Here is a 12,114-nt window from a genome sequence, read left to right as displayed (position 1 = left end):
TTATTTTGTCTATCTTAAAATTGAGTATTTGAGTTGAAAAGGAGATTTTACATCATTAAAAATTCAAAAAGGTTCTTCAAAATTTCAAAATAATCCAATTCACCCCCTCTTAGTTTTATCTATATTAAGCTTATTAATCTAACATGTGTTTTATAAGTTAAAAACGTGGATCTCTAACAAATGATATTAAAGTAGACTCAAAAGATCGTCCAAGATAAACTCTTTATGGTTAAAGAGCTATTACAAAAAGGACATTGCACAATCACATCAAAGATACAAGGACTGTCCGAGATAGAACATTTATGGGTAAAGAGCCATTGCAATGAGTGCATTGCACAATCACATCAGAAATACAAAAATCTCTCTCTTTTACGGGTAAAAAGCCATTGTAACGAGGGCATTACACAATCACATGAGAAACACAAGGGTTGTCCAAGATAGACTCGAATTAGTGCAAGGATCTCTCTTTTTTTATAAGTAAACAGCCATTACAATCAAGCATTGCATAATCACATCAACGATACAAGGATCCCTCTCTTTTATGGATAAAGAGCCATTACAACGGAAGCATCATACAATCACATTAGAGATACAAATGTCATTCGAGGTAGACCCTAACCAATGTAAGGATCTTTCTCTAAAACGCCATTGTAACAAGGGTATTGTGCAATCACATTAGTAAATATATAAATATGAGTCTTTTTCTATCTAACAAATATATGTTTTGAGTGAAAAACGTGAACTCATGATACCAAACAAATACCATCTTTTTATCAAATTTAAACTGCAATTTCTGATTTTTCTCGTAATTTTGCAATTGATTCCTTAAATAATCGTCTTTGTTAATTTTAAGAAATATCTCATTTATTTTGCTGACTTGGAAAAAAAAAGGAAAAGACATTTTGGGTAAAGAAAGATTTGCTTACGTGTTGAACCAAGCTTGGCCTTTGACATGAAGCTTTGATTCTACTACGTCAAACCATTGGAGAAGCAAAAACTACTACAAAATACGACTAGCAATTTTCAACTTCTCTTTTTGTGCAAAAGTTAATTTCAAAGTTGATGTGCTCTTGTATTTGTACAAATGAGAACGAATATGATTTTCTGCTTTTAGGAATGTTAGTAGATATCTTATGATCAGTTATTTTAAATTATTTAATCTGATTAAATAGGATTAAAGTATTTTATAACGGATTCGCGTAGGGTTATGGTAGTGGTCTTAGGATACCCATTACTTGAATCCAATTATAAATAAAAATTTGAATATTAAATTTAATTTTATACATGTTATTTTTTGTTTATAAATTTTTTATAATTAGTGTGATATTTACTAAAATTCATTAATTGTAATAAATAAAATTTTAAACTTTAATTTATTCTTTTTATGAACTAGCTTTCATATATTAATTTAATTTTCATAAATAATATAATTGAAAATAATTTTAAATTTATTTTAATAAGATATTTAACAAATATAAGTATTTAATGGGGAGTGTTTAAGATGTTAGGATATGGGTGGGTAACAATTGAAAATTTTAACTAGGTATTTATTGGGTTTGTGCATCCTATTAAATAATAGAGTTCAAGTTAAAATAATTAAAAAAATTAACATATACTCTACCTGTTGATACTCCTATTTATGATTCTTTTTTCAAGTGTTTTTTTTTCTCAATCAAATTCTTGTGGAGAACTTCTCTTCTAATAAGAGATTAAACTATTAATTTTTTTATTAAAATATTATATTAATTTAAAAAAATTATGAAATATCACATGAAAAGAATTAAAATCTCGAAAAATGCAAGTGAAATGTATCTAATTATTTATCGTAAGTTTCAAATGTCATGGGAAGGATGCATTTCTGGCTTTGGTGGGATGAACCTGTCATGTTCCTTGAAAGAATTTCTGCTTGCGCAGGGAACATTGATTGATTGAGTCTTCACCTTTTGTTTTGTCTGATCCCATTTCAACCATACTGGCTGCTCTCTGTTTATATTAGGCAGGTCAAACAATGAAGGAGTTTCTGTTTCTTGAGTTATACTGTGTTGCACCACTACTGTTTGTTCAATGAAGCGGTGGAGGACGATGAAGAGAGGGGCAGGGCTGCGTTCCACCAGGGTCCAGAAAAATGACAGGTTTTATATTGCATGGGAGTTGGGGGTTAGGAGTTAGGTGTCCGGAGTAGTACGACACATATATATGATTTGTTTATTGTGATTAGACAATTGCCATACGGAATTGAAATGATGGCGTCATGTATTATGCAAACTCCCCTAAAAAGGGCTATCCTCTCCTGGACACGTCCATACGGATGGAAGACGACCACCAAAGGCAACACAAGCCTCACGACTTTCTCCTATGGGTTTGCCCAGTTTTGCAAATTTCCAGCCCAACTTGCTTCTGGCCAACACCAAGGCACCCCACCGACCACTCTTCTTTGACCTTGTTTAATCTTTGACTCCCATCTCACTGAATAGTTGAACCTTTTTGCCTCTGACTTTTTGTTTCTTCAACTTATATAGCCTCCACTTTCCATCGCCTTTCTTTAACCTTGGCTACACATTTTGTTCTCTTGCTTCTTCTCTGTCTTGTGTTTCGTGTGCTTTGGAAAAAACAATGAGTGCTGGTGCAGTAGAAGAAAGCATCAGGAAATACAAGGGCGTGCGTTGTCGAAGATGGGGGAAATGGGTGTCCGAAATCCGAGTTCCAGGCACCCAGGAACGCCTCTGGTTAGGCTCTTATTCAACCCCGGAGGGCGCTGCCATTGCACATGACATTGCTCACTATTGTCTGCGTCGACCCTCTTCGTTGAATGGTCTCAACTTTCCTTCCATGTTACCTCCGAACCTCAATGTTAACATGTCTCCCAAGTCTGTACAGAAAGCTGCATCGGATGCCGGCATGGCGGTGGATGCGCAGATGATCGTGATCAGCAATGAAACCAAGGCAAGTGAAAACAGTGGTGTGATCGTGGGGATGGAGACTGAGTCGTGGGAAAACGATAGCAGTGGATCGTGGGAAGGAAGTGTGGGAAAAGAAGGGGAGGCCTTGAGCATTTCCGTTGAAGATTATCTCTAGACAAGGCATGATCAGAAACATGCATGCTGCTTCCATGAATGATGCAATCATGCAGACAATTGTAGACACATATTTAGAAACTTAGAATGCGTAACACAATTAAGAACTGCCGATTTGCGGCCACTTCATTTAGTTTTAGACAAGTTTTCTACTGTATTTGGAACATGAGAGACAAGCCCCACCTGTGAGTGGGGTGGGTGACTGGGAGCTGTACCGTTCATTAAACAATATGAAACCTCAATTCATCATTGACTCTGAAACGTTTGACTGGATCCTAATGGACCTGGTAATTTAAGCAGCACCCTTTCGGCCGACCTGCTTTTTCCCCAAGGTGAATACCAGTAGGCACGTAGTCAACCAGACTTTTTGGTATTGACGCCTTTATTAGTATCCGGTTAGAAGTTTTAAACTACTTAAAAAATTTATATAAATTATTATTTTTTTATTATATTTAATCAGATTTTTAAAATTATATAAAAATAAATAAATTTTTATTTTTTTATTATTATGACTAATAGTTATTTAATTATCATTAATAAAAGAATTTTTTATTATTTTATATTTATATATTATTAATATGACAATTGATATAAAAAGTAAAATATAATTATATCATCATATTACAATAGTATACCACATCATTATATCTTATTAACCTCATATGATATAAAATAATAAATAATATTTTAATAAATAATTATTAATTAATAATTAATTATAAAAATTTATGTGTTTAAAGTAACACTATAAGAATTTGATCTAAGTAATAAAAGAATTAGTTTTGAATTTTTTTTAAATGGTTGAAGAATATTTTAAATATTATATCTAATTTCTTTTATATCTTCATAGATTTAATATAACCTTGAAACAAACCCAAAGTGGATTTCATTTAAAAAGGAGCAAGTAGAGAACAGATCATTGAGGTCAACCAAGCTCACGAGCATGGCACTTTCTGGAGAAAATAGGCCAAGCCCAAAGTTTATATTTCCTTACTGAACAAGTTGCAAATCAGGAGCCTCACTTACGTTTCCCCATTCAATGTCCCAGAAGGTTGAAAGTCAAAAGTAATCCATATCTATGGACAAGTAGACAACAAAACAAGGCAAGAACGAATTTCTAGAAGAAAGAAGGGTTTAATCGGGGTTGCTACAACTTGGTGTTCCTGTGACCAAGTAGAGGTTATATATGCATGGGTACAGGGAGAAGCTTCCCATCTGAAAGTGGCTTCACATATACAAACATTGCTGCTTTATGTATTGAAGTTATACTTAATTTGAATTGAATGAGGATAAGGAATCTATTATCTATTCTGAAGGGGGCTTAAGGGTTCTAATTAGTATACATTATTCTGCTTGATTATTGGCCAAGTTCCTGAACAGAACACTTATTCTTATCAAACATGTGCCAATGATTGGAAATCCAAAAGTAATGAACAAATTATCCGTACAAACAAAAAGGCAAGATAGTTCTAAAAGATGCAAGCTTTGCATACAGCTACTCCATCTTCTGCTGCAGCTGGGAGAAAGTTATGGGACCAGTAGGAAGCTTCATAGGAAAGGTACTCTCCGATACGTATCTGGCAGCGCCTTTCGGTAGCTGTCTCCCAACGCCCATCATGGAAGTTCTCCTCGTACCATGAACTGAGAGGAGAAGTCGAAGAATCCAGTTAAGTACATTGGGTGCAAAAGTCCTATAGAGGAGGAAAGTGTCATGCCAACTGGGGTACTTCACATAAGCATTCCCCCGGCAAGCCCCTGATACGATCAGCCTGGCAAACTCTTCCACTGCCCCACCACTAACTGCTAGCTGTAACAAAGTTATTTAGATCACTGCCCAATTTGTAACAATGTCCTACACCTACACTCACAAGTCAGAGCAGATATATCATTCTGATAGATTGTTGTTGGAACTGTAGTTAGGCATCAACTACTCGAAGATGATTGGCTTCATGTTTATCATTTGGTTGTTTTGAATTTTAAGTTCTGAAATAATGGAACAGATAACCTGATAATACAAGTTTTCTTCCAGACTACTTTATTCAGAACGTGTTCAGCACTCAGGACAGTGGATTCAAGTATGGCAGCTAATTTAATACTGAGAAGACTCTTATGGTTAATATACTAGTCTTGGAGAAACACCTGGTCAATTGGGCTTAAATTTCTCCACAGCCACAAGATTTTCACGGGTTCAACTACTCTTTCTCTTTCTCCTTCCCTAACTTACACTCTACTACGACCCCCACGTTTCTTTTTCTCCCTCTCCTTTTCAAACCGAGCAATGCTTCGATTCCCACTCTATTTTCACTAAATTCTACATTGCTGATATCTATTTGAACATTGCCTTCGACACAATGAATTCGTCATCACAGTTCGGTCTTGAGTTATGTGTCAACAATCAGCTATGACTTTAGGTGTAAAGAATTATAAAAAAAAATATGTTTGTTATTCTTACTTCCATAGTTGGGGAGACACAGATTTCAGAATCTTCATCGAGGTCTGGACATAATGATATAGGTTTATTTCCTTTTAACTTTTGTTTCGGTATGAGTTCAATCCGAACAATCGAGCAGGAAACTTTGGTATCTATAAGTATGTTACAATTTATATGAACTTCCGAAATACTAAAGTCGATGTGCAAGAGACCGTGTATGTTTATTGAGGAATAATTCAATCTCGAAAATGAACAGTTTGTTAAGAGATATTGCAGCTATTCGAGACTTACTTCTCGTCCTTCTTTCCACTGCATCTCTGCTCCCTCTTCTAGCATAAGCTTTCCTCCTGTCATTTCACCTCCGATCCAACCATGTGTTGCGATTGTTATTCCAACCTCGTTAGTTACTTCTAACCTGAGAGTCTCGTAGAAATTTACGAGTGCAGCTTTCGCAGCCTAGCACAGTTGAAAGGAAAGGGTTGGAGTGGTACATAAAAGCACACAAATAGTCTACTTCATTGTTTTTATATACTAAGAAAACAATTATTCATGTAAGAATTAAGGAAAAAAGGCAGAGCATGAGGAAAACCATGAATGAATTAGAGTTGAACGAATGCATCGATTACTTGATTTGTCTTCCTGCATAAAACTTAAATAGTTCATGAGAATTGAAATGGCATTGGCATCCAATGAAATGTTCGTGCAAATGTATCTGTCCATTGCATTGTCAGCTATAGCAGTCTGTATACCAAAGACCATAGCTATGGAAGTTTTGATTCCAAGTTTTATGAATCTTCCGAGAACTATGGGTCAATATGAGTTTGGTATCTTGCATCTTATCCTAACAAAATTATTAGAATTTGAAATTTGCATCTGAATGCTACAGGAAACAGAATCAACTTGTCCACAAGCTAAAACAATAATAATGCAGAGCTAAATCTACATATACTCACAGCATACAAACTCATTCTTGGCAATGGTAACCAGTTCTCAACTGATGCATTCACGATGATTCGGCCGTTGCTTTGATGTAGGTGCGGAAGAGCAACAAATGTTGGATAAACATTACCCCAGAAGTTTATGTCCTGAGAGTTAGTAGATCGATACTAAGGTATTGTATTACTGCTAAGAAATTTAACAAGACTGCAAAATCTGTAATAGTAGATCAGAAAGGAACTCAAAACCATGGCAAAAAAAAAAAAAAAAAGAAAAAACCACCTCCTCAAGATTATACTCATGTGACCTATGAACCTTACCAACAGATGGGGAAACACTGAGGTGTCTGTAACTTCCTCAAAGTAGAATGTATGTCCCAAACTCACAGCATTCACCAGATGATCCACTGTGAGATTGGATAAGAAGTCAGAAGTAAAAGAGAAGGAAACTTCTTAATAGCATCACTTTGAACATAAAGAATCTTAAGTTACTGTTACATGTGTTCTGTAAATCCTGATTTAGATCACAAAACCAAAGGTCCTTTTGAAAAGGGGAAAGATAGGCTTTTATGCAACATGTACACATAATGCACAGACATATAGGTGCAAAATAAGAGTATTGAGTATAGAACTTGGCAGCAATTATTCACTAAATTTAAGGAGGACATGAATTTGGTAGAACAAATGAACATTCCTTCACACAAATGGTGAAATTAATTGCCTTTAGCCAGTCATCAAACTCAATAGAAAATGGGACTTACCACGGCCATAGAAGTTTATGGTTTCCTTAACAAATCTCCTACAATCATCTTCCTTCACAACGTCTGCAGCAATTATGATGACATTCTTTGCACCGATATGTCTTGCTTTCTCACTGATGCCTCGAAGTCGATGTTCTCTCCTGGCAACCAACACAAGGTTCGCCCTCCTCCTCGCATATTCATATGCAATTTGCTGCAGTTAGAAGTCACCATTTTTGTAACAAATTAAGCAGTACTCCCATGATTTTGGTCTTGGTGATGATAGGGATGAAGTAGGCATAACTTAAGGCATAAAACACTCACTATGCATCCAGAAAATTGGGGAGGAATACACAGCTATAACACTGTTGATGAACTAGCTACAGACTGATAAGGTGACAAAGGAATACATGCACCTAATATTGATATCAACCCAGCATTTGGTTCAATTGTTGGTGCAAGCTTCCAATGCCAAAAGAAGAAATTAAGGAGAGGTTTAACATATAATTACCTCTCCAATGCCAGAAGAAGCACCAGTGATTATAACCACTTTGTCTTGGATACTATTCTCTGTGTACAAGGTGTTATAAAGCCATTCACATGCACGGATAAAGCACAAGGCTGGCCATGCAAAGACCAGAATCACCATGCTTGCAGGTGGCACCATCAAATTCAGAAAAGAGTCGATCAAATCCATCATGTCCACCACTCCACCAGTATCAATGTTGAATATAGACGACTTAATTGGAAAGAAAGATTGGTAACTGAAGAAGAAATGAAAAGCAATGATGAGTGATAAGATGAACACCGCAACTTTTACATGCAGTAAGCGTAGAGAAAACACGTGTTGTGTACGTGACATGGGTGACTAGCTACTGGTGAGACAAATGGAAGGGGGTTTTGGATTGTTGTTGTTGCATTACATTCAGCAGAACCAAGGCTGCTTTTGTTCTTTTGTGGTAACAAAACCCACTCGTGAATCTTTGGGTATTTGGAGGATTCCATGGAAGCAGAAAACAGGGGACCAAGCTGCCAAAAAACAGGCAGCACCGTATATAAGGATCCAACAAAACCACCTCCATAAATGCACTCCTCTAAAATCATACACATGAACATGATTGCTAGGTTTAACATGTTCTGAGTTGTCAACTTTTTGCAATACTAGTTCTTATTGATATTTCTTACTATTGAAGCAAGTTCTTATTGATGATCTACACAAATGATTATCACTTCTAAGGATCATTTAGCATATATGATAATGGGTAATATATATAAGCGATAGAGTGGTGTCATCTCTTAAATCCTTCAAAGACAGTTGCAAAGTAAGGGTTGTAGTTACTTTCTTGGCAATTTTGTATATGATAGGACAATAAGATATGAATATAATACGGATTTAAATAGATTTGGGTTTAAGTAAATTATATTTTATATATTAATTATGTTAATACGGTTAAAATATGAATAAATCGTATTTTAATCGTATCAAATCTGCTTGAGCCGTTTAAGACTTTTCTGAGACATAATTAGTTAATAGTGTTATCAAGTATTCATATAACTCGTAATTTTTTATTTATTTATTTATTTAATTGTGTTCATATGTCGTATAGATACATTTTATAAACAATTATAATTTGATTAATATAAATACTAATATTGTTATAATAGTTCAAATTTATTGATATTAAATTTTATTACATTTGATAAATATTATAATATTTATAATTTTTTATTATAAATTTGAATAATATAATTGTATTTAATTATAAATATTTTAATTTAATCTTTTTTATTGTATTAATCATGCAAACAAGTTGTGTCTATTTTAATTGTGTTAATTATATTGGATCATATAAAATTTACCTTGATACATTTAATAAATATATTAATCTAGTCAAAGTTATACACGTTTATTAAACGTATTTATATATATATTAAAATTTTAATATAAATAAATATAAATACAATATAATTAATTAATCGTATTATGTTTATATTTCCTCATATAATTATTAATATCTTATATTTATATGAGATGATTTGAAGGCGTCAAATTTATTTATTATTCTTTATCAGCTCCAAATTATAGGTAGTATAATTATAATTTCTTTATTATTTTGCATTCCACGAACGGAATTAAAATACATATATCAATATAACATAAAGTAATATTTTCATTTATATATATATATATATATTTGCAGCTAATCATTACAAACTATTTTCAATTGGAGTAGAATTTGGCGGCAATTATAAATTCATAGGATGGGAGAGGAGAAAGTGGATATGGGTCTCCATAACTGGAAACTCAGGTGTCATCCTCTGGTAGGTGGCGCAACATGGACCCACCACCATCACCACCACCACTTGGTACTGCACTGCACGTCTGGACTTTGCTCAACGCTTGAGTCGAAGATTTTTCTTTGTGTTTTCTTCAGTTAGTTTTCCCTCCACCTAGGGAGAGTAACAAACAAACATGATCAAACTTGGGAGAGTGAAAAACTGAGACAGGAAACCACAGAGAAACAAGAAACTGCACTACTGACTCTCTCTCTCTGTGTCTGTCATATCCCAAAAAAATCTTTGGTTTCTCGCAATTGTAGGAGCCCTTCTCACAAAACCGCCTGCATTTCTTTCTATTCCTCTCTCACCCACTTTCTGTTTTCTTGGTTTTTTTCTTTTAATCTTTGGGTTTTCAACAATGTCCTCCCTGTCCTTCATTCTCCATTCTGTTCCAGGATAAACAAATATCTTCCATTTTTTGCTCTTCCAGCATTGAAAAAGTTTTCTTTCTCTTACAGCTTGTTCCTTTTCTTTCTTTAGATAGCTTTTGTGTTCATTCCTGGGATTTTTGCTCTGGCTTTTCATTCTTTTCCTCAGGCATTTGAAACTTCAGTTTCTCTCTACCACCCGTTTTCTCATTTGTCTTCCAACATTAGATATTTGTAACCAAGTTTTAATTTTTTACCCTTCGGATCATTCTCCAATTTCTCAGATTTTGATTGGTACTAATTTGGATTGGGGGTGTTTCATATAGAAAAGAAAAGTCACAAATTTGATTTTCAAGAAAGGGCTATCAATGCATGGTGGGACTGAGAATGGTTGATTAACAATCTTGTGAGGTTGGGATTTGAAAAAGAATGGTGGAGCTGGGAATCCCAGGATTTATTCAGGGTTTCCCCTTTGTTTAATGCATGGTGGTCTTTTGCACATATTTGGAGCATAGCTATTTCCAAAAACAAAGAGATTGTTGAGGAGAGATTATGGGCTGCATTTGCTCAAAAGGAGCCTCAGAAGAGAATGTTAACGAGATAAATGACAACGAGAAAGACTTCAACAGCAACAGCAACAAGGCATCAGTGCAACTGGTGGCTCCTGCACCCTCAAAGAAAGAAGAGCTTTCAGTTGGCAGAGGTGGCAATGATGGCTCCGTTAGGCGTCTTGCATCCAAAACGTTTATCGTCGAAAGGCCCCAAAGTGGTCATCAAAGATTGTCGTCAGTGGATATGGGGGCAGGGGTGTTCCCACAGATAGTTCGTATAGTTAGCACCCCTCGTGGGGCTGAAGGGGAGCTAGTTGCTGCCGGATGGCCATCATGGTTAGCTTCAGTTGCAGGAGAAGCAGTTAAAGGATGGCTGCCTCGGCGGGTAGAATCTTTTGAGAAGTTAGATAAAGTAATTAGTCCTCATCACATGCCTCTTTATAATCAGTTCAATTTTGCTTTTTCTGGACTTTAATTTGGTTCTTATCTAGTGAGATCAGATCAACCATCTTGAGCTTTGTAGTTTCTTCATGGCATTTGAGGTTCTTTTGCAGCTTCATACATAAATATCATAGTTATATTAAGGCTTTTATGTTCATTCTTCTGATGACTTGCATGTTCATTCATCTCAGAGACATTAATGTGCCCTGATATTCAGCTTCATGAATACTAGTTGAGTAATTTATGAAAGATGAGAATACAGGAAAGTTTTCGTATGCTGCAGGCGTGAATAATTGGATTACTGTTTCTCTTTGAAAGTGCTAAATACGTTGAAGTGATGGGCTGGGAAATTCTCTGGTGCAATGCTAAGAAGTTGCATATTGTCAGCATGTTTTGGTACTGATCAGTTACAGATGAGCATCTTAATGCATGTATTCATGTTAGTTAAATATCAGGAACAAAAAAACCTTTATCAATCTGACTTTGCTCTCCTAAACTTCCTCACATGATTCTATATACAGATCTGTAGAGTCGTTGATATACATACGTTTCAAATTAATTCCTCTCTCCTTTTGTTTTGAATTCTATTATGTCCATCCAATTTTAAGTGCAACAATTGACATATTACAAGGGCTTCATTCTTGCTGATTAGCTGATGAATACAAATGATGCATCACAGTATCTGTTGGTAGAGCATAGCATCTGATGCCAGTTGATAATGGGATAGTGTCAGTTTTTTAGAAGTTTTGCTTTTGTATGTTCAAATCATCTTTGTTTCTGCAAATTGTTTTTAGGTTCATGTATAACTGTTAGAGCACATATCTTGGCTTCTCTTGTTTGCTACAAATTTGTACCATCTAAATGTTAAACTAGCTGGGGCTTTACATGATTTTTGTGGCCTTGCTGATGTAGTAAGTTGTGTGTGCAGGTTGGACAAGGAACTTATAGCAGTGTATATAAGGCCCGTGACCTTGAAACTGGAAAATATGTTGCCATGAAGAAGGTTCGGTTTGTTAATATGGATGCAGAAAGTGTCCGTTTTATGGCTAGGGAAATCATTATTTTACGGAAGCTTGACCATCCAAATGTTATGAAGCTTGAGGGTCTAGTCACTTCAAGGATGTCCGGCAGCTTGTACCTTGTTTTTGAATACATGGAACATGACCTTGCTGGGCTTGCAGCAACTCCTGGCATCAAGTTTACAGAACCACAGGTACCTGCTTCTCTTTTTTTT

General features: G+C 35.2%; 3 protein-coding genes across 3 annotated transcripts in view; 2 read left to right on the top strand and 1 right to left on the bottom strand.

The window, feature by feature from the left end:
• Window positions 1-2,558: 2,558 nt before the first annotated feature.
• LOC110419561 (Integrase-type DNA-binding superfamily protein) lies at window positions 2,559-3,430 on the top strand. The gene has a single exon (XM_021432657.2). The coding sequence runs from the start codon at window positions 2,614-2,616 to the stop codon at window positions 3,073-3,075; it is 462 nt and encodes a 153-aa protein (XP_021288332.2). The 5' UTR covers window positions 2,559-2,613; the 3' UTR covers window positions 3,076-3,430.
• A 1,139-nt stretch (window positions 3,431-4,569) lies between these two features.
• Window positions 4,570-7,877, bottom strand: HSD5 (hydroxysteroid dehydrogenase 5). The gene is made up of 6 exons (XM_021433064.2): window positions 7,692-7,877; window positions 7,202-7,394; window positions 6,762-6,847; window positions 6,459-6,590; window positions 5,797-5,961; window positions 4,570-4,881 (listed from the first exon to the last, which is right to left on the bottom strand). The coding sequence occupies exons 1-6, from the start codon at window positions 7,875-7,877 to the stop codon at window positions 4,570-4,572; spliced, it is 1,074 nt and encodes a 357-aa protein (XP_021288739.2).
• Window positions 7,878-9,593: 1,716 nt separating this feature from the next.
• Window positions 9,594-12,114, top strand: part of LOC110419028 (Protein kinase superfamily protein) — an 8,201-nt gene continuing 5,680 nt past the window's right edge. Inside the window, exons 1-2 of the mRNA XM_021431893.1 lie at window positions 9,594-10,851; window positions 11,809-12,093. Coding sequence (XP_021287568.1) covers window positions 10,441-10,851; window positions 11,809-12,093 — 696 coding nt within the window. The 5' untranslated portion in view covers window positions 9,594-10,440. The remainder of the gene's footprint in view (window positions 10,852-11,808; window positions 12,094-12,114) is intronic.

Source organism: Theobroma umbraticum, unplaced genomic scaffold (assembly GCF_002168275.2).
Source record: "Theobroma umbraticum cultivar Fairchild unplaced genomic scaffold, ASM216827v3 scaffold_67.0, whole genome shotgun sequence".
Classification (NCBI taxonomy): domain Eukaryota; kingdom Viridiplantae; phylum Streptophyta; class Magnoliopsida; order Malvales; family Malvaceae; genus Theobroma; species Theobroma umbraticum.
Note: the sequence above shows the minus strand (reverse complement) of the source record. Positions and strands in the feature narration are given on the sequence as shown.